Consider the following 18,438-nt stretch of genomic DNA (forward strand, 5'->3'; position numbering starts at 1 on the left):
CACTTGTGCAAACAAATCGACAGCGATAGCTGAATCGCATTCTTGCAAAACAGGTAAAACGCCTGTGCAAACGTAGTCGTGACCAAACATGCGGGGAGATGGCTGTACTACTGGCCACTGTTCTTTGCACACACACTATCTATGCATAGTTCTTGTACATAGCATTGCCCCATTATGCAACTACTACACAAGAGAAAGAAAACCGGTTTTGACTAAGTGGGCACAATTCTTGTACCAAAGTTTGGCATCTCATTGAGTAGCTGATTTTCGTTACAACTAACAACTAATAGCAGTACTTGCCATCAAAAGGGTCCCTCATGCCAGTTCCTGCCATAAAACAAAAAGGGTCTGACGAATCAAACCACGTTCACTGCAGGATATATCAACAAAGTAGCATTTCAGTAAAATTTCTTTTATTTTCGTACAAAAATAAACACCATAAAACCAACACAAACCATTTAGGCGCAGGTCAACTCTATGTACCATCATTACACGGCTGCAGAGGTGCCTTATCAAGCACCAAGTCCTGGGGCTTGCGAAATGCATGTTATAGTGATGTTTAACAACTTAATGAAAAATGGCGATGAGCAAGGCACTCCTGCGGTTGTCACAGTGCTGTCCCCTCTGCTGGCTTGTTTCCAACGGTGGTGATGAATAAAAAGATTGTGCAATGCATACATCTCCTTTGAGTCGCCGTACATTCTTCCAAAGAAAACATGTGTGCAAGGCTTTGAGTACCTGGATGCAGCCGTCTTGAACCTGAAATAAACGCAGCACCACAATGAAAGGAAGCACCAAGGGGAAAAGAGGTCGATGAAGCCTAGCAGAGGAAGTTCTAGGGCGACACTTTGTGAGTTGCTCAGCGACCCTTCTCACCCTAACCCCTCCATCTCCCACTAACTCGTGTCCCCTTCCGCAACAATCTTGTGCGTCAAAAATTCATGCATGGTTGTGGGCACAGTTGGGATATGCAGGGAATAACAAAGGTTTAACTCAGCAGAGTTCTCATTACAGCGTATCTGTGTTTCAAGAGGGTCAAAGTGGCTTTGAGAAAGCAGTCGTTTCATCTTTGATCATTTGATCTTGACCATGGTTTTGGTATTTATCAGCAGCAAAAGCTGCAGTGATCTGCTTTTTAAGGCTGCACCTGCATTTTGCTGGATTGCTTCTAGTTCGGGCTATGATTTTCTGGGTGCACAATTTCGGTGCACGATTTTCTAGGTCCACAAACAATTTTATAGGTGTGGGCCAGGCCACACACAAATTAAAAGCAAAAACTAATTCCCGACAAGCATTCACCACAGAAGTCTGCATATAATATGATAATTTTAGCAATCAAGTTTTCTTCCTGTACTATAAGCAGATCCGAACAATTTTTCACTCATTCTGTACTGGCACCCGTACATGACCATCAGCACTACTGCAGCCCTCATTGGTTCTATTGGCTGCCTCATGTTAAAAACCGCCCACTACCTTCTGCATCCGTCACAAGAAAGGACCGACCTTTTTTTTTTAAGGCACGCTACAGAGCAGCTTGCTTCATGCTGAACCAAACACACTATGCACAACTGGAAGTCCTCGTCTCCTTGCAATAACTGGCCTGCCATGTCATACGAGGACTGAAGAGCTCTACAGGTACTCTGGCCTTCCGCCCCCCCTCAAAGCCTTTATCAAGGCGCACAATGAAGACCACAAACAACGACAGCTAAACACAGCAGCGGGCAAAGGAGGACTCCTCACCCTTACAGAAGACCCAGCCCCCGATGCACCCAAGCTGCCACGCCTGCTAGAGCCATGGCTCGATGTGCTCCTCAAACTTACAAAACCCCTCTCCAGAAAAAAGTGCCATCAGCCGGATCACGAAGCTGAGCGTAGAGCAGCAGCTGCCCTACCGACAGAACCTGGAACCCTGTGTTCACGGCAGCTACCTGGGACCCCGTCACGCACAGAGCCAGGCTGGCTGCCATCTCCCCAACCGGCACCTGCAGACAGATACACCAGCATTGGCACCAACCCAGCCCAGGCCAGATCGAACTGTTCGCCATCCTGTGCGCAGTGAACGAGGTTTGTGAGGAGATCTATTGAGGACTGAGGCAGACAGGGGAGAGGGTGGTCATCTACATGGACCGTACAGAGGCTATTGAAATCGTTCGCCGTACCCCCAGAACTCGCAGGCTTGCTCATAGGATCAAAATGACCAGCACAGTGCTGTACAGGCATTATGGAGTGGAGGTGAAGGCGGACTGGGCACCAGGTGATGCCGGTGGCATTGGCGACGGAGCCACACAGCCATTGGCGAGCCAGCACATGGATGTCCGCTTTGTCCTCGCGGACGACCTTGACCCAACGGCCAAAATTTTGGCAGCCAGAAGAAGCGCCCTTTGGAAGCACATCCCTACCAACTACCACTCACGGCACCGAGTACTGCCACAGGGGGCTCGGGTCCTCATCCACAAGACACGTGTAGGGGCTGCACTGGGTGGGGACCCTTGTTTCCCTACGCCTCGCCTGCACATGTTTCCGCGAGCTGAGAGCTGCCATTTTGGGTAGCCGGCGCGTCACGTAGGTCGTGTCCTCTTCATGACCCCACGCGACGCGCCGAACCGGCTCGCCGCGAACGTGTGCACGAGGGCGCGAGGGAAGGAGGACCAGTTTGTCACCTTCCTTTGCACCACCCTCTCCCTGACCTGGGGAAGACCTCCTCTCGCCTCCGAGCTGACCTGCAGCATGAACGAGCGCTCCGCCAAGGAGTCGACTGGGCGATTTGGTCGGAATCGGTTGGCTTGGCAGTGCCTACTCCGAGTGCCCCGAGACGGTGAACCCAGTTGGCTCCATGGACTCTGCTGAGAGATTCTGCCCTGACCGGTCGCACGGGATGTCGCCCTTGCTCCCGCGGCCGTGATGACGGATATCGAGGTCTGAGTCCCGCGGCTTGAGCGAGCGACAGGAGCCACTGTCTCCCCGCAAGCGATAGTCGTGTTTTCTGGTATGACCAGCCCTGTATCACATGCCCTGTATCTGCCAGGCAATAAAGCCTCACTTTGGATTGCCGGAGCCTGTCTACCGCATGTGAGTACCCGAACCCGTGCGTGATTCTTCGGATTCTGCAGGGCTAGTGTACAGCGCGTAGCGTTCTCTAGCGAAGCTAGCCGGGGTCCTCTGTTATCCCATCCATTAGCCCACAACTGACAGAAGATGTGCTCGCAAAATAGCGGGCCTAGCAACACTGCAGATTTCGGGTAACTGACGACAACACTGCGATGGAGACCAGCAACAGGACACCACAGTTTGCTGTTCCACATGCGCGATGCAAGTGCGTCCAACAGTGGACCACATGCTGTGGAGGTGCCCTGGCCACCATAACCTCTATGCCCAGTATTTGGCGCTGCACATCACCACCCTGCAACTAATGGACCATCCCCAACAATAGCAGACACAACACACTGCTCTCCCTCTGGGTGTTTGCTAACAAAGCGGGCATTGATCGCTGCATGTGATTGTGAATGTGTGTGTGAATGTGCAGCATATACATACATGCATGTGTGTATGCACATTTCCTTTTTGCCTTTATTATGCCAAAGAGACATCCTACTACTATATAAAGAAAGACTTTTCATTCCTTCACTAACTTGCAAACTCAGGACCCAAATGGTGGCAGTCACTCTTGCTCAACTGAAAGGCAACTTGTGCCTAGAATTAACTTTCACTTTACCTCCTGCAGCTTTGGAGCAATGCCTTACGCACTCATCTGCACCAGCAAAGAGGTCCGTCTCATGCTCCTACCCTGATGGGCTGTTAGCTTTTGCCCTGATTAAAGGCCAACTGCAATTAAAATTTTGACCTCTCGAAAACCCTATTTCTATGAAGTCTGTCTGAAAAGACTGCGAGATACAAAATATGGCAGTTCAAACGCACATGCGTGCTAGGCGCAAACAACCAGCAAAAATCTTCAATTCTGAAACTGAAACTGAGGAAAACGTGGCCATTATGGCCATACTGCAGTGACGCTGCAGCTGGTGAGTGAGCCGCCAGAGAAACTCTGCACGCAATGGCTTTGCCCTCGCAGAAGCGCGCCCAGTGGCACAGTGTACTAGAACGTACAGGTGTGTCGTGCGGGCGATGAACCAATAAAGAGGGCAGGTCCCTTTTACAATAAAAAAGGCGTTCCCCAGAGAACTCCTGTTGCAGCCAGTGCCACCTCAAAGATTTTAAATCAAACTAAACAGTTATATGAATGGTTTTATAAAATTGTACACCGTAAAATGAATAAAGAAGACAATTTAAGGCAATAAATTACGATTACTTTAGCAAACAAAACTTCTGAAGCCATCAGGTAAGCAGCGGCCACCAGGGGCACTGCTTACAACAGGAGTTCCTCAGCAGACATTTTCATCACAAAAGGGGAGACCTCCCATTGGCCCCGAACGACACACCTCTCTCTTCTAGTACACTGTACCAGTGACGCTCGATCAGCTCTCCTGGCTAGCAAGAGCATCAAGTACCCGGCCGGCCAGCATGTCACTGACGCTTCACAGCTGTTTGCACGAACCGCCGGCACATGCAGCGCTGTCTGCGATGGAGCTATTTCAAACGTTTATACCAAACTAGCCAGGCGTTTCACAGGTCTACAGGCATGTGCCAGTTGGTTTGGCGGTACAAACTGCACATTCAAAATAAATTTGGCTGATCTGAAATTTGAGTGCAGTTTGCCTTTAAGGGCCGGAGCAGCACACCAACCAGTGCACCTGCCCTGACACTGAAGAAAGAGCAGTGAGCAGAGCAGCCACGGCAAATTAGTTGTTGCAGCTTCGTACTGGAACACAGCCGCTCTTCTCTTTCTGAGCTATCCCTCCCCAGCAGAGATGGTGCGGCACCAGATGCATATGGGATTATTATTATTTTTTACCTGTACCAGGTCCCCACTCGTATTACTATACGGTGTACTACAGGGCAGGTCGGTGTTTCTTCAAAAGGAAGGGGCAGCCCATGCACTGTGTGGACCCTTGTTTCCCCATGCCTCGCCCACGCAGATGGGGTTAGCTAGGGGCTGCCATCATGGGTGTCTTGGCCCCCTCATGAACAGCCCACAACGCACCGTAGCTGGCTTATCGCGAAGCGTGTGCATGATGGTGTGGAGGAGGAGGAGGACCAGTGCACAGTTACTTGATATAGGAGTTGCGAAACTGCCCACACACCCCAAGCATCAAAAAGTGGTCCTACGATTGGTCCACTGTTTCGAATTTTTCGAACAGTGGCACCATCTGTTGGTGAGAAACTAAACTATAAAACGTCGCTTGCCGCTCGACGACCTGGACGGAAAATGGTATTTGGGTGCTTACGTAAATTTGTTGTGCCGAAGAAGCCCAACGTGCTCAACCATGCAAGTGTTTTACACGTGTTTAAACCAAGAGTAGTAAAAAAATGTGTAAAAGAATGCGGCCGTGTGGTCAGCGAGATGCATTATCACCTGCACATTGTCGTCTGCTTCGCGTCATCTGCGGTCTTTCAAAGGCAAAAAAAGGAGTTACAAATTCACTTCGATGGCCTTACACAAGCTTTAAAGAATTATTTAGAGTCACTTGACCAGCTAGTGCATTAGTTTTGGCATATAGTGTGATAAGACTGAGCGACAACTGCAAATTTAGTAATTCAGGTTGGACCTGTGTTGTGGCCAATCGGTCGAGGCAGTTGCGCAGACGCAGAAACAATCGCAACAAAAAAACGCAGTTAAGGAAGTAATGAATAACATAGGAAAGCACAAAAATTTAACGTTAAATTGACAGTTTGAATAATTAGTTTCTTTTTTGGATAGTGTGTGTGGTGGCTGCAGTGGCACCACCATACGCACGATACGAAGGATGGAGGTTCCAGGTGCGGGCCGTTTTTTGAGCTGGAGTTTCGCAACTGCCTACATGGAAGAGCTCTGGACCAGTGTGCCACTCCCCACCCTTTCCCCAACCGCCAGGTGAGGCCTCCTCTCCCCCTGAGCCGAAAAGCCGGGACTGTGTTCGGACATTTGGACAGCAAGCGTTGGTGGTCAGTGGGCGATTCTCCCCACACCCACGATCACAGATATCTGAGTCTGAGTCTGTGCAGCTTGAGCAAGCGAACGGAGCCTTCCTTTCAGTGAGTGACAGTCGCGTTGTGTAGCGTGTTCCCCGTATTTACCAGGCAATAGAGCCTCAACTTTCGAGTGTAGCAGCCAGAGTCTGTCTGCTGTGTGCAGTACTTGAACCTGAGCATGAGTCTTTGGATTTTGCTGGGGCTACTATAGCAGTACGGCTGGGAGTGCTAATTCTAGCAGAGCTAGTCGGGGTCCCCTGTTATCCCATACACTAGCTGACATTGGTGCCCAACCTAGGTTTTCGGCATGACAGATTGGCACTCACGGTTCTGGTTGCTCGATTCCGAGGTTCAGCGCTGGTTGCCGACCGAGATTTCTCACAGTTACGACATGCAGGATGCCTCTGACAACCCACTGCTGCCTGATGCTGCGCTTACGCCAGGGCTTTTTGAGGCCCCGCCTATCTCGCTGATAAGCAACGTGCGGCCAGGGAAGCCACGAGAGCTATCCTCTGTGGGGATCCGCTTGATCCCCTTTCCTCCTCCCGCGAGCGCGATGTTCGAACGAGCGCGCTTTCCCGCGCACGTGACGTCAACCTCGCGGGCCGACGCGCCGGCGGGCACCGACTGTCCCGCCGCCGCTGTCGCTCCTCCTCGCCCGGGAACCTGCCTCCTCTCCTCAGCGCCTTAAAACCGGACGCGCCCGTTTCGCGGTCTCTCTCTGCTCTCGGGTCTCGGTCGGCTCCCTCGCGAGCTCTCGGGAGGCGTCTCTGACTCCAGGGGCTCGGGAAGGAGATGGAGGATAGGGGATAGGGAACGCGAGGGGTCGCGGATCGTATCGCACCCTCGCCGCCCACGTCCAGGAGATGGGAGTCGGATACCGGGGCGCTCCATGCCCCCGGCTGGCTCGTCTCCTCCCCGCCGCGCCGGCCGGTCGGGCGCTGTCTGGCCCCGATCGGACGCGCGTCGGTACAGTGTAGTTCTTAACCCGGCCTTGGCGTTATTATGCACTGTACAACTGGGCCAATAAACCCCCTGGTTCGTCCCGGCCCCTTGGAGCCTGTCGTCGCCTGTGTCGGTGAGTCGAACCCGTCGCGGCGTCTCCCTTGTGGACGCCGCGTACCTCTCTGGGGCATTTTGGATGGGTCATTTCCGGGCGTCGAGCTGACATCGTCGCTCAACGTCTCTAACGAGGCTAGCCGGGGTCGTTTGTTATCCCGTAGCCAGACCCAGTAAGCCCACACCTCCCACTTCTGTCGGCATGCATCAGCTCAAGAGCCCAAGGGACGCTTCTGTCGACACACGCCTGTCGGCTGGCACCGTTTCGCTGAGGCCCCGTTGTGGCGCAGGTAATGCGGTTAAAGCAGCCAAAGCTTGCTCGATTACAATCAGCACTGGCCAGCTTAAACCAAAGTAATCAAGCTTGTACAAAAGTGCAACACCCCATGATAAATAGAGAAAGAACCAACCGGTGCCCTCCACTTCTCGCACGTCTGGTTCACCCCAATTCCCTATTCCTGCTGCATCCAGGCACTACGAGCACTTCGTCTTGGTCGGTAAAGCCAAGGGCCGTGCGTCAGTTGTGCAGGGGTGCACAGTGCTCAAGGTCCCTGAAGGCACCGAGCTTGGTCAGGCCCCCACTCAAGTCCTTGACGTACATGTTCTCATCGCAGCAGTCGTCACTGTCGCTGTCGTCCCCTGCTTCTCGCGCCTCCTCGGGCTTGCGCTGGCTGAAGCCATCGAAGAATACCACCTTGGAGAGGCCCCCCTTCAAGTTTTTCACGTAGATGCCCTCACTGCAGAAGCCGCCACTGCCACGCTTCCCCGGGGCTCCGCTCAGGTGGGCCAACTGGGGCTGGGAAGACGGACAGTATGCAGTATATAAACACCAAGCACACCGGCATGCACAGATATAATGGTGCAATGACAAACAGGCCAACGCAACCCCAACGGCGGTGACAGAAAAACAGCTCTTGTAAAGGAACTACCATTTTTCGACTCGTCTGTCTGCTCCGCTACATTTCTGATTGTTCCTGTTTTTCTTGCGACATGCGTGCGGCCAAGCCACTCCAAACAATCACACGAAAAAAAGCTCGTAATATATACTGAAGAATTCAGGCTTTCAGCTCAATCCATGAGCATTGCAGAATAATCTGACACCAGTGGGTGCGCAACAATTGAAGTATTTAAGGCAGGGCTAAGAGGCAAACTGGCTGAAGTAGAAGCATGCAGATGTGAGGGAAGTGTGGGGGCCTTCTTGACACCCATGCCCATTTAACACACACGGTCGTCGTGCCTAGCCCAGCTAGTGTTGTGGTCACACGGGTTCTACAAACGACATCATCTGGTATGTCAGCAGAAAAGTACCTGGAGTGGCCATAGAATGCAAACAGCCACTTTTTTATCCAAGCACAAGGCCAGAAAAGCAGCAGCAGTAGTGGAACACACGGTACGGGGATGCGTCTCGAAAGCGCGATTTCAGCCTCTCATAGCTTCGGCACAAACAAAATTATGCAACATGTTTTTTCAGCAGTGTTGTTGACCCTTTTAAGGAGTCTCTTTTCCCTGACTTAAAAAAAAATCAAGTCCATGTTTTTATTATTATTTTGATTCTTAAAGTTTCACCTTTTTAGAAGAAGCACAGCAGTCAATCTTTCTATGTGTAAAGTTATATTTTTTCTAGACAAGCGATATATATTAATTAAAGATATCTACAGATAAAGAAAGATTTACAGATATATTTAAAAATATCTGGTCGACATTACCTATCACTTACAAGTTGGTCACAATTACAGATACGGAGATAGGGGGCATCAAAGTTAGCGACAATCTGGTGTCTGGCGCGATTTCACAATTTTTCTCTAATTTTTGTGTTCACAGCAGAACGCAAAATTTGTTTTGACCTGTTTGTCATTTTGCTTTCAAACAAATTTTAGTCAGAACGATCAAACCTTGCCGTGCGCACAGCCCCAAAGAAAACTGCAGTTGCCGGAAATAATGCGTCACCCGCACGACCTTTGCAAATTTTTTTCTCATGAAGTACCAAGGAAATCGCCCAACTTACCGCCTTAGTTGTCATGAAGTACGCATGCTAGAGGAAAACTGATTGCAGTTTTAATTAAGCTGTTCTCTGGCCCTCGCGTAACTAAACAAAATATAAAAAAAAAATGCACATTTTCACGGGTGTTCATTCTCTCGTGGAATCACCTTACAGCAATCACATTGATTTGTGCTCAGCCTTGCTGCTGCCAGTCCCTTTTATAGCATCAATGTACCCAGTAAGAGATGCTCTAACAAAATCTTCCTCCAGTTCAAATAGCAAAAGAGGTGTGACTTAATTTTTTAGAAGCAAGTAAAGGCATTGAGCTGAGGCAACACAACGTACCAAAGTGACTCCTACACTTCATTATGTAGTGTGCTGCAGCGGAGTTCTTGGAGCTAATTTGGATGATTCAAGGTTCTTTATTGAAGCGCACTAGAATGACGTTTTACGACTTTTATCAAAAAAAAAAAAAAAAAGGAACCGCTGCCTCATTCTCAACAACTGTTCAGGCCAGCATGCCTTAGTGACTATGCGACCGTGGCAAGAGAACTGCACAATCAACTAGCACACAACTGTGGGAGCAGAGAAGTACTCACACTAGGCTCACTAGGCTGAGCGTCCCTTTCCTCCGATCCCTGACTGTGCTGTTGACTGTGGCCCGTAACATGGAACTTGTTCACCAAATATGTCCGTGCCTGGCCAGTGTCCCAGTTGCATGTGGCCAGTGCTTGAAGAACAGTGCTGCCCTGATAAGGGTAAAAAATAAAAACAAGAAAGAGAAATGTGTGCAAGGAAGGAAATAAAGGCACGCCTGCTCTGGTGCAGCCCAGCTGAATGACAACAGAACAAACTTCGCCCACACTTCCAAGGGATAAGAGTACGGATTCAAACTGAGCATCAAGTGCGATATACGAGCAATTCAGCTCCTTTCCCACTTGGTTGTGGCACAAGTTTCTTCATTGTGAATAGCATGTCAGAGCCTTCCTCCATGTTGTTTAGCCAAGGGCAAAGCCATTCAGAGATGCACATGTTTCATGTCAAGGAATAAACCACACGGCTGTTTGATATCCTAGACAACCACTACTGAAGAAAGTTTTTTTTTTCTTTTTAGCCCCCTCATATCATGCTGAATGCAACCCCTTTTCTTTTCTCAAGGATGGCTGGCACCACACATTTATCTCCTCGACAAATCTCTTGGAACAAGTACGCAGCCACCGCAAGGAATGCCTTCAACATACTCAGGAACTTGAAAGCCCATACCATTACCATTAATAGGCGTTTTAACTGTTTGTTTATGAATTGAGAGAGAAATTCTTTATCCCTAGATATCACCACCCCCCCCTTGCCATTCTTTCTCAAGTGCAGAAGGCGATTAGCATTTTAGAAGCTTGCAATCCGCACATGGCACATTCACAGACTGTAATGCATAGACAGGGAAACACCCTCTGAACTTTGGCCTCTTTCCTGCTCTACATTTCCACAAATTTACACACCCTTTCTTCTTTTCTTTTTGAAAACAACGGCCATAGAAGTACTTTCACACAAAGACAACTACAATATTTTCCCTTTTGGCAGACAACCAGAGCATAAATGGGCCTTATGAAAACGTAATTATGAAAAACATGCCTAATTCAGCGCATAATCAGAGAAAAATAAACCAATCTGCTTTTTAACTGTAGTATTTCTGTGCGGGCTCCTGTGGTCATTTCAGAATTAAAAAAGAGCTACTGCGAAAGCAAATCATTAAATGAGCAAAATACAATACCAGCGCACCACAATGTCTGTAGTCCTAAACTCTTTCCTCAGCTGCTTGAGGCTTCTTTCCCTGCGGGTCATGTCCCTTGTTCGCTCCACCGAACCGTCTTCGTCTCCTTCAGGGCTACTTGAGGGAACCTTCTGTCGTTTCACTCCGCTGCCAGCTGCTTTGCTCTCTTCCCATTGGCTGGTTGAAGCGGTCGCCTGAACGTCTGGGCACTCCCCTCCACTGCTGTGAAGCAAAAGAGGGAACCAAGGGACAGCAGCTGCCAACAAATTAGTTACTATTTATAGGACGCATAATGCAAGAACGCTTATTAAATAACATAGCTTTGGTAGCGCGCACCAGTCACACAACTGCGACAGATTGTGAAATTGGCTAGTGTCCAAGGTGGCAGGAGTTGTGACGGCATCAAAAAATCACCACAAAAGGGTAAGCAGCAGCAAAGGCAAAACGTGAGTGGAAACCTTGGGAGAGAACAAAAAATAGAAGAATGGAAACAGACGAATAGAAGCAAAGTGCCACCCCCCTGTTCTTCGGGAGAAGCCCCCAGGACCACAGATTCATGGACACGGGCACGTGTACAGTGCATGTTAGGGGCACAATGCAAGACATACAGAATGGAGGACGTTTGGGATGCAAAGAGAAGGAAGCTTGGGGATCCTCGGTCCCGCTGAAACGTAGACACTGATATGTGCTCCAAGGAATCCTCCAAATCGGCCTAGAAAGACATTGGTACTGATACTCCCTGGCGATCCTTAGAGATCAATTCATTGATGTCGGCAAACATGGACGCCTTCGCTCCACGAAACACTCCAAGCTCCAACGTTACCAGGTAACTTTCAAGGATGTTTGCATGCTGGCTCCAACGGTAGTCGCAAAGGCGCTGAGCTTGGGTAGGCCTCTACCCAAGTTTTTAACGTACGTGTTTTTGCCACAGCTGTCTTCATTGCTGCTGCCGTCTTCTGCTGCCCCCTTGGAGTGCTGCGCCTCTTCCGCCTGGCGCCTGTGCCGCCTGTGGCCAGCCAAAGGTCTCTCTCTGGATTGAGCCCCTCCCAAGTTTCTCGCACAGACGTCCTCCCGCTTCCTGACAGTCCCACTCATATTGGCCAACTGTAGAAAGAAAACCAACTGTATAAACAAACACACATATGCACGCATGCGCAACACAAACAAGAAGTGGCCAAAGCTACCTTGACGTGATAACAATTTTCTTTTAAGAAAGTTACCATCCTTGGACCCATATGCATATGTTTATTCTCATGGCTCCCATTTCCGACACTGTGCATTAGAGCTAGCTAGCTCCAAAAGACAACAATACACAAAAAGCTAGTAATACAGTGAAGCCTTTAAAGCTTTCACATGCAATTAGCTCAACCCATGAGTACTGCAAAATTATCGGACTTGGCTAGGCATGCAACCTTTCAAATCTTTAAAACCACCACGCGAACCTATGTTTGATTGTAAATTAAGGACAACAACAGCTGTACAACAGCAGACAGAGTTGTTTATACTTCTCTGCTGGCTAGTCACTGAAAATAGTGCATGTCGAAATAAAAGCATCAGTACATGAGGTTTTTGAAAGAAGGCTCAGGTTGACATGCGAGATAATTTGGCGTTATTGAGACTGGTTTTTGTTGTTGCACTTGTTTATACATACAGCGGCTGCATAAAATAATTCCCTCTGTAATTGTGTATATATCTTGCGCTTGAATTTACAAAGATCATTAAAATAATTTACAAAGGTTGGTCAATGAATGTGCCCATTGCACCTGCATTCACAACCCCCCCCCTCTAGAACAAAATGCCGATTCTGCAACTGCTTGTTGTGTAGTACTGCTCGGTGCATGGTGCTCTTGTGAGGAATAGACTGGCAATCACAATGTACAGAACGGACGGGGTAATGACCAGAAATAGTAGATGACAGCTGGAGAAAGCAAAGCAACGCTGCCGTGTTGAATGAAGAATAACAATCTAAAGTCCGCAGCACTCACAATGTACTGTCACAAGACGACGACGATGCGAGTGGACCATAGTGCAATGATCCCAACGTTCAAGGAGAAAGAAGCAGTGTAGCCTGCGCATGCGCACTGATCGGTGCCATCTTGTAAATACATCACTTCACCGTCACCCATGGGTCACCTCATCAATGTCTTGCCGCCACGTAACAATACATGAGAAGACTAGCGGTAGCACCAGGCAATGCCCAGGTAGGCCCCTAACTAAGGACACTAATGGGGATAGCCCTTGTTCAGTTATTTCCTACTACTCATAATCAGGAAGTTCACCATGAAGTGGTACACCATTAGGAAGCCCTGCCTGCTGTCAATACATGGCCTCTGACAGGAGGCGACACGTGGTAATGGGTACACGTGGAACTGGTGTTTTATTGTAACCCTCCCAATACAAATTGTACCAGGATGGTGTGCTCAAACGACTACTTACCCGGGGAAGTGTTATCTCAGTAGGTATGAAGGGTACTCATCAGTCATGGTTTTATGATAAGTAACATGGGCAGCGTCCTATCGGGACCGGGCAGCTGGACGGGTGGTGCCACCACTTGGCGCTCCCCTCGTTAGTGGAATGAGCCGGTGAATTGGACTACACAGCCTCCCGGTGTTTTTGTTGCGTTTGCGTCGGTGCTTTGAATGTTTTGGTGGTGTTGTGAGCGGATACATGCAGTGAAACGAAGTCTAGACATGTTTTGGGTTCTTAGATGCAGTAACGGGTACGTAAACTTGTCGGGCTCTTCTGAAGTTGGGTATCGGCTACAATGACATGACGCTTTTTGCAGCGATCTACGCTTGGCTCCACCCGTTCTGAATACGAATGAAACTACTATTATCAGCATTAATTTCTTCTTCAATGCACCAGCGGCTATGTAAATGTATTTGACGCTTCAAAGTTTGGGAATGGGCTACAATGACATGAGCGCTTTTTGCAGCGCTCTGCGCATGGCTCCGCGCGATCTGAGTAGAAATAAAACTGTTAATATTAGTATTCATTTCTATCACTTTAAATTATCTTCTCTGGTTTCGATGACTACGGTTTCCACGCCAGCCTTAACGCTGGGATAGCTCGATACGTGTGCTTTGAAGAGAAAGGCACCTGCGTACGAGATCTATAGCCATATGGCCGTGGAAACGTCATGGCAGTTTACACTTCCTTTCTGTAGCCGTCAGCTTTGTGCCTTCGCTTTTGGTGAGTGACACAGTTACAGCATGGGAGCCTGAGAGCCGAAGTGGAACTCCCACATTTGTGGTGGTCATGTTATCAAGAGTGAAAGTTATTCAACCACCCAACAGCCCAAGCTACAAACCATCCTTCCTCCCCTTCCCGTTTTACCACCTGCGTGCTAAAACGGGTTAAAAAATGCGGCACTGCTAAAAAATGTGGCAGTGTTAGCGTCAGCCTGTCTTTTTAAATGCTTAAGTATTTTTTATAGAGTACCTGAAAATATTGTGTAATGCCTTGTGAAGACACGAAAAACGTGTGACTAGTTGCCTCAAATATTGGTGCATCAGCCTGAGTCCTCCAGCACAGACACATTTCCGACCCACTGGGAGCAATTTGTATTCGGAGATGGGTGCATGGAAGTTCAAAATCAAACAGCAAAATCACCCAGCCCTCCATCTAACGACTTGATGGTTGAACGCGAAGCTTTCTTCGTACAAAATAGAATGGGAAAGGGTCAAAGACAAAGACGCTGCGATCAAAAGACTAAACTGTGTGCTGGACAAATTCAAAGCTCAACTATAGTCAAAGTTTAAATCTAGAAGGCAACCAAGGAAACCCACACGAGAAAGCTTTGGGTTAAACTATCATTGTCGTTAGACAGAGGAGTGCATGATTTTTCAAGCAAAGGTGGCAGCTTGTAAAACTCGACCGCAGCGTTCAGTTGTGAAACTGAGGGCAGGTTTTTGGCGCCCTCCTGTCTCTTGTTCTTCAGCCAAGCAGGTAGTGTTATTTGAGAAACCGTTAACCAACTAGCCAGCAACCATTGCAAGTCTTGTAAGGCAATGCTTTCCACGACAAGCAATAGCATCCTACTATCATGCGGTATTTATTCTGTAAACGATTCCCGATGGCTGAAATAAATACATTTCTGCAAAAATTAAACACGTTTCTACCGTAGTAAATGAAGTTACGGAAGCGTCGTCCATCACAATTTCTGTTTTGATGTAAACCTTACAAGGCACCCCCAACTTCGTCTTGCTTATGCACGACGCCGTTTCGTCATCAACTGCCAAAGACCAGCGCCGCAGCATTCCTGGATCGGTTGCACACACTGGCTTTGTGGGAGCATTTAGCTGCAATATACTCCTCGATATTCCAAACTGCATGCAAGCATGAGAAAATTGCACCAAGGAACGGACCTTCAGTTCCAGCTTGACTTCCAGCTTGGCGCATTGAGCGTCGCCTGCCATTTGCCATTACTCACTATGGGCGTTAATCCCACACATGTCATGCCTAGTAAAGGTCACCTCCAAGCTCAAGATTTACCGATCCAAAAAAAGCCCTTGTGGTTACCTACGCTTTGCAAGCCGCACTGCAGCAGAACGACAGAAAGCCATGCGCGACTACGCCACGCTGACCGCCAACCGGCATTCCACTGACGAGCGGTTCGCCACGGGTGGCGCTGTTCGCTGAAGCAACAATGGTGCCACACAACGGCCGCCCGGTCCCTATGGGAGGTGCGTGGTTGCAGAAAGTCCCAACAGAAGGCAAGCAATATGCGAACGCGGGGACACTGAACTGAATTCCCGCTGGCCTCTTTATACGCATGTTAGGACAAAATCCTGAAATTGATTTTTCAACAACTGGATGGGCAGCATTTGCAAGCAAAAACAAATTATAGAGGAATGTGTAAAAACACGCAAGTTTTCCCAGAATCCTGATCGTCCTTATTAAGGTGGGTATTATGGAAAAATGCAGTAGAACAGTGTTTAGATACCTGAGTAAGTTACTGATATCAACAAAAACCAGCTCAATATCTCAAATGGCCCGCGATAAAAAAGAAATATCTGAAAAATTATTTCACCGCTTTTCACCCTCTCTATGGTGTAATTTTTAAAAATTTCAGCAATATTGAGGTCCTACACCATAATCACAATCTGCTCATGAATTTCGAAGACATTTGAATCAGTAGTCTGGCTACGCATTGACATCACCTAACAGGTGATGTCAGGCGTGTCAATTCAAAAAATTATTTTCGCCCTTTTACCGGCATTGCAGCTAGGCAAAATCCTTAAAATTGGTTTCGTGCATGTGTATGAGTAACGTTTATTAGCAAAAACCAATTTTACATTTACTTGAGGATCTTTAAGAACGCCCATTTTGTTCTGAAATGCAAAATCGCCCAAATAGTGTTGGTTAGGGCAAAATCCTAAAACTACTATTTAGATATTCTTAAGGGCTACATATGTGAACGGGTGAGCAAGCTAATCACACATTTGCAAAAACAGAATTTCCCCCTTTCCCTCGGTTAGGAACACAATTTCGAAAATCTTGCCATAGTGTGCCCCTACACCATGACACAAATATACTCCAGAAATCTCAAGTCTCTAAGTCTAGCAGCTCTGGCTGGGCGTTGATGAGTCAGTGAGTGAGTCAGTCAGTCGGGCACTTCTCTTCATAGGATCGCGCTTTGTCTTAGTAACAAAGTAAAGAGCCTGGTAAACAAAAAATCACTACAAGTCATTCCTGGCATCTTGCTTTGCTGATGTGACCATTGCGACAGATTTTATTTAAAATGGTGTATCCGTGCAATTAATCTACCTGCAACACATAAATTACAAGAACAAGTAAATTCACTTCAAAATTCAAATTACCGGTGCCTGCATCATTCCTTGTGCGCTCAACTGAGTGCGCTACTGTCTTTTGAGTAAAGAGGTCCACTTCAGTAGGGAGACATCACAGAACAATGTAAAGGCCGGCCTTCGCCCAACGGAAGACAAAACAGCGGCTAGTGTGGAAATTGCTGAACTAGTCACGGCTGCCTCTACAAATGCAATCAACTGAACTGCAGACAGCACAGCAAGCCAACCAATTGCCAGCTGGGAATGCTGAAGTGAAGCACAGGGGAGAAGATATGAAACAGCCAGGCTGCCGCAACAGCAGTCCGGCTGTTTCCCTCATTTGCGTCCCCCCTTCACTGACTTGTGCCCACCCTTGTCAACTGGGCATTATTGTACACAATGAAGGAACTGCTCTAACAAAACACTCTTTATGACAGAAGACAGAAGACATTCTGAGGCAACAGAATGTTTCACACCAACTGCTGGTCTTCATTATAAAGCATGGATACTTGGAGCCAAATTTAGACCAAATTTAAGCATAGTGCCCCTAAGTCTGCCGCACATGGGTGCCCTTCATTTTTAGCCTCCTTTTGGCCACACTTCCATAACAGCCTTTTTGCCCTGAATGTATCGCGACTGTGCAACCGTAGCAAAATAACCCCACAGTCAACTTGCACATGACTGTGGGAGGAGAGGAATACTCACATTAGGCTTAACATGCTTTTCCTCTGATTCTTGATCACTCTGTTGGCTGTAGCCCATAAAGCGGGACTTGTTCCGTAAATACGCCTGCGCCTGGACAACATCCCAGTTGCATGCCACCAGTGCTGCCAGGACGGTCTGAATAGCAATGGGACAGACACATGATTTACTTTGCGCCTCTTCTTTCCACACTCGCGTCCGAAAGCGACATATTGTTCTACCTCTTCCAGCATGACTATTTCACTGGCAACTGTTGTATTGACATCCACACAAATCAACTTTGATATCCACACTTTCCCATTTTGATTAGCCAGCATTATTAGCTTTGCTGTTTGTATGTGGACTTGTTTCGGTTCGTTTTTTGCTTCCTTCATCTCCAGTGTACTGGCATGGATGAACACCTCTCACTACTGGCTAGATCAAGCTTGCGCTATCAAAAGCCCCACGCTATAGAGGGCCTCGTGTGCATTTTTTTTTTTTTATGTTTTGCACAAAGACGTTGAGGCTCAGATGAAACATGAGACATAAGACTTTTGCCCTAATAATGCAAGTGCATAAAGAAGTAAACAAAGGCAAGCCTGCTCAGGTGCAGTCTAGCAGTAAGCCAACAAGATATGCCTTTTAATTAGGGCAGCCATCAAGACCAAACACAGGTTTCGTTGATTAGAAAGACTGATTTGTCCCGTAACAATGATACCAATTTCACTGCAAACTTCAAATAATGGAGATATTAAGAAAAATATATAAAAGAATCCGTTTCTCTATGACGTCCCAGAATCTTGTTTGTGGCCGCCGCCCTAAGACACGAACTTGACCGGGCAATCGTATTGAGGCCTATAGTTCGGTTTTATTGTATCAGTTGAGTGCTAACGCGCAGTTATAGTAACTATGTTTTCAGCAGTGGCCCATATTACATAATTGTAGCATAAATTTTGGAAGTTCTTCAACATTTCTTGTGTTTTTTCAGTTAAAATGAATGTCCTTCGTGGCTCTAATGGAGCTGAGTGAGTTACCAAAGGCTAGTTCTTTCAAATCGAACAAAGTGGAATTTGTCTTCAGGTCCCCTTCAAAGGGGC

At 47.9% G+C, this 18,438-nt stretch overlaps 1 protein-coding gene across 5 annotated transcripts in view; it reads right to left on the reverse strand.

The window, feature by feature from the left end:
* Positions 1-396: 396 nt before the first annotated feature.
* The window catches only part of LOC144152845 (uncharacterized), a 33,311-nt gene continuing 15,269 nt past the window's right edge, over positions 397-18,438 (reverse strand). The window contains exons 7-13 of one of the 5 annotated variants that reach the window (XM_077684334.1): positions 17,366-17,500; positions 11,788-11,975; positions 10,880-11,093; positions 9,703-9,852; positions 7,722-7,918; positions 1,893-1,982; positions 620-759 (exon numbers count right to left, since the gene is read on the reverse strand). In XM_077684334.1, coding sequence (XP_077540460.1) covers positions 1,940-1,982; positions 7,722-7,918; positions 9,703-9,852; positions 10,880-11,093; positions 11,788-11,975; positions 17,366-17,500 — 927 coding nt within the window. In that variant the 3' untranslated portion in view covers positions 620-759; positions 1,893-1,939. Of the gene's footprint in view, positions 760-1,892; positions 1,983-7,532; positions 7,919-9,702; positions 9,853-10,879; positions 11,094-11,787; positions 11,976-17,365; positions 17,501-18,438 lie in introns of those variants that run through there. The other 4 variants (XM_077684331.1, XM_077684330.1, XM_077684332.1 and 1 more) reach the window with 4 other exon arrangements.

Source organism: Haemaphysalis longicornis, unplaced genomic scaffold (assembly GCF_048455015.1).
Source record: "Haemaphysalis longicornis isolate Haplotype H1 unplaced genomic scaffold, Haemaphysalis longicornis Haplotype H1 scaffold_9, whole genome shotgun sequence".
Lineage (NCBI taxonomy): Eukaryota > Metazoa > Arthropoda > Arachnida > Ixodida > Ixodidae > Haemaphysalis > Haemaphysalis longicornis.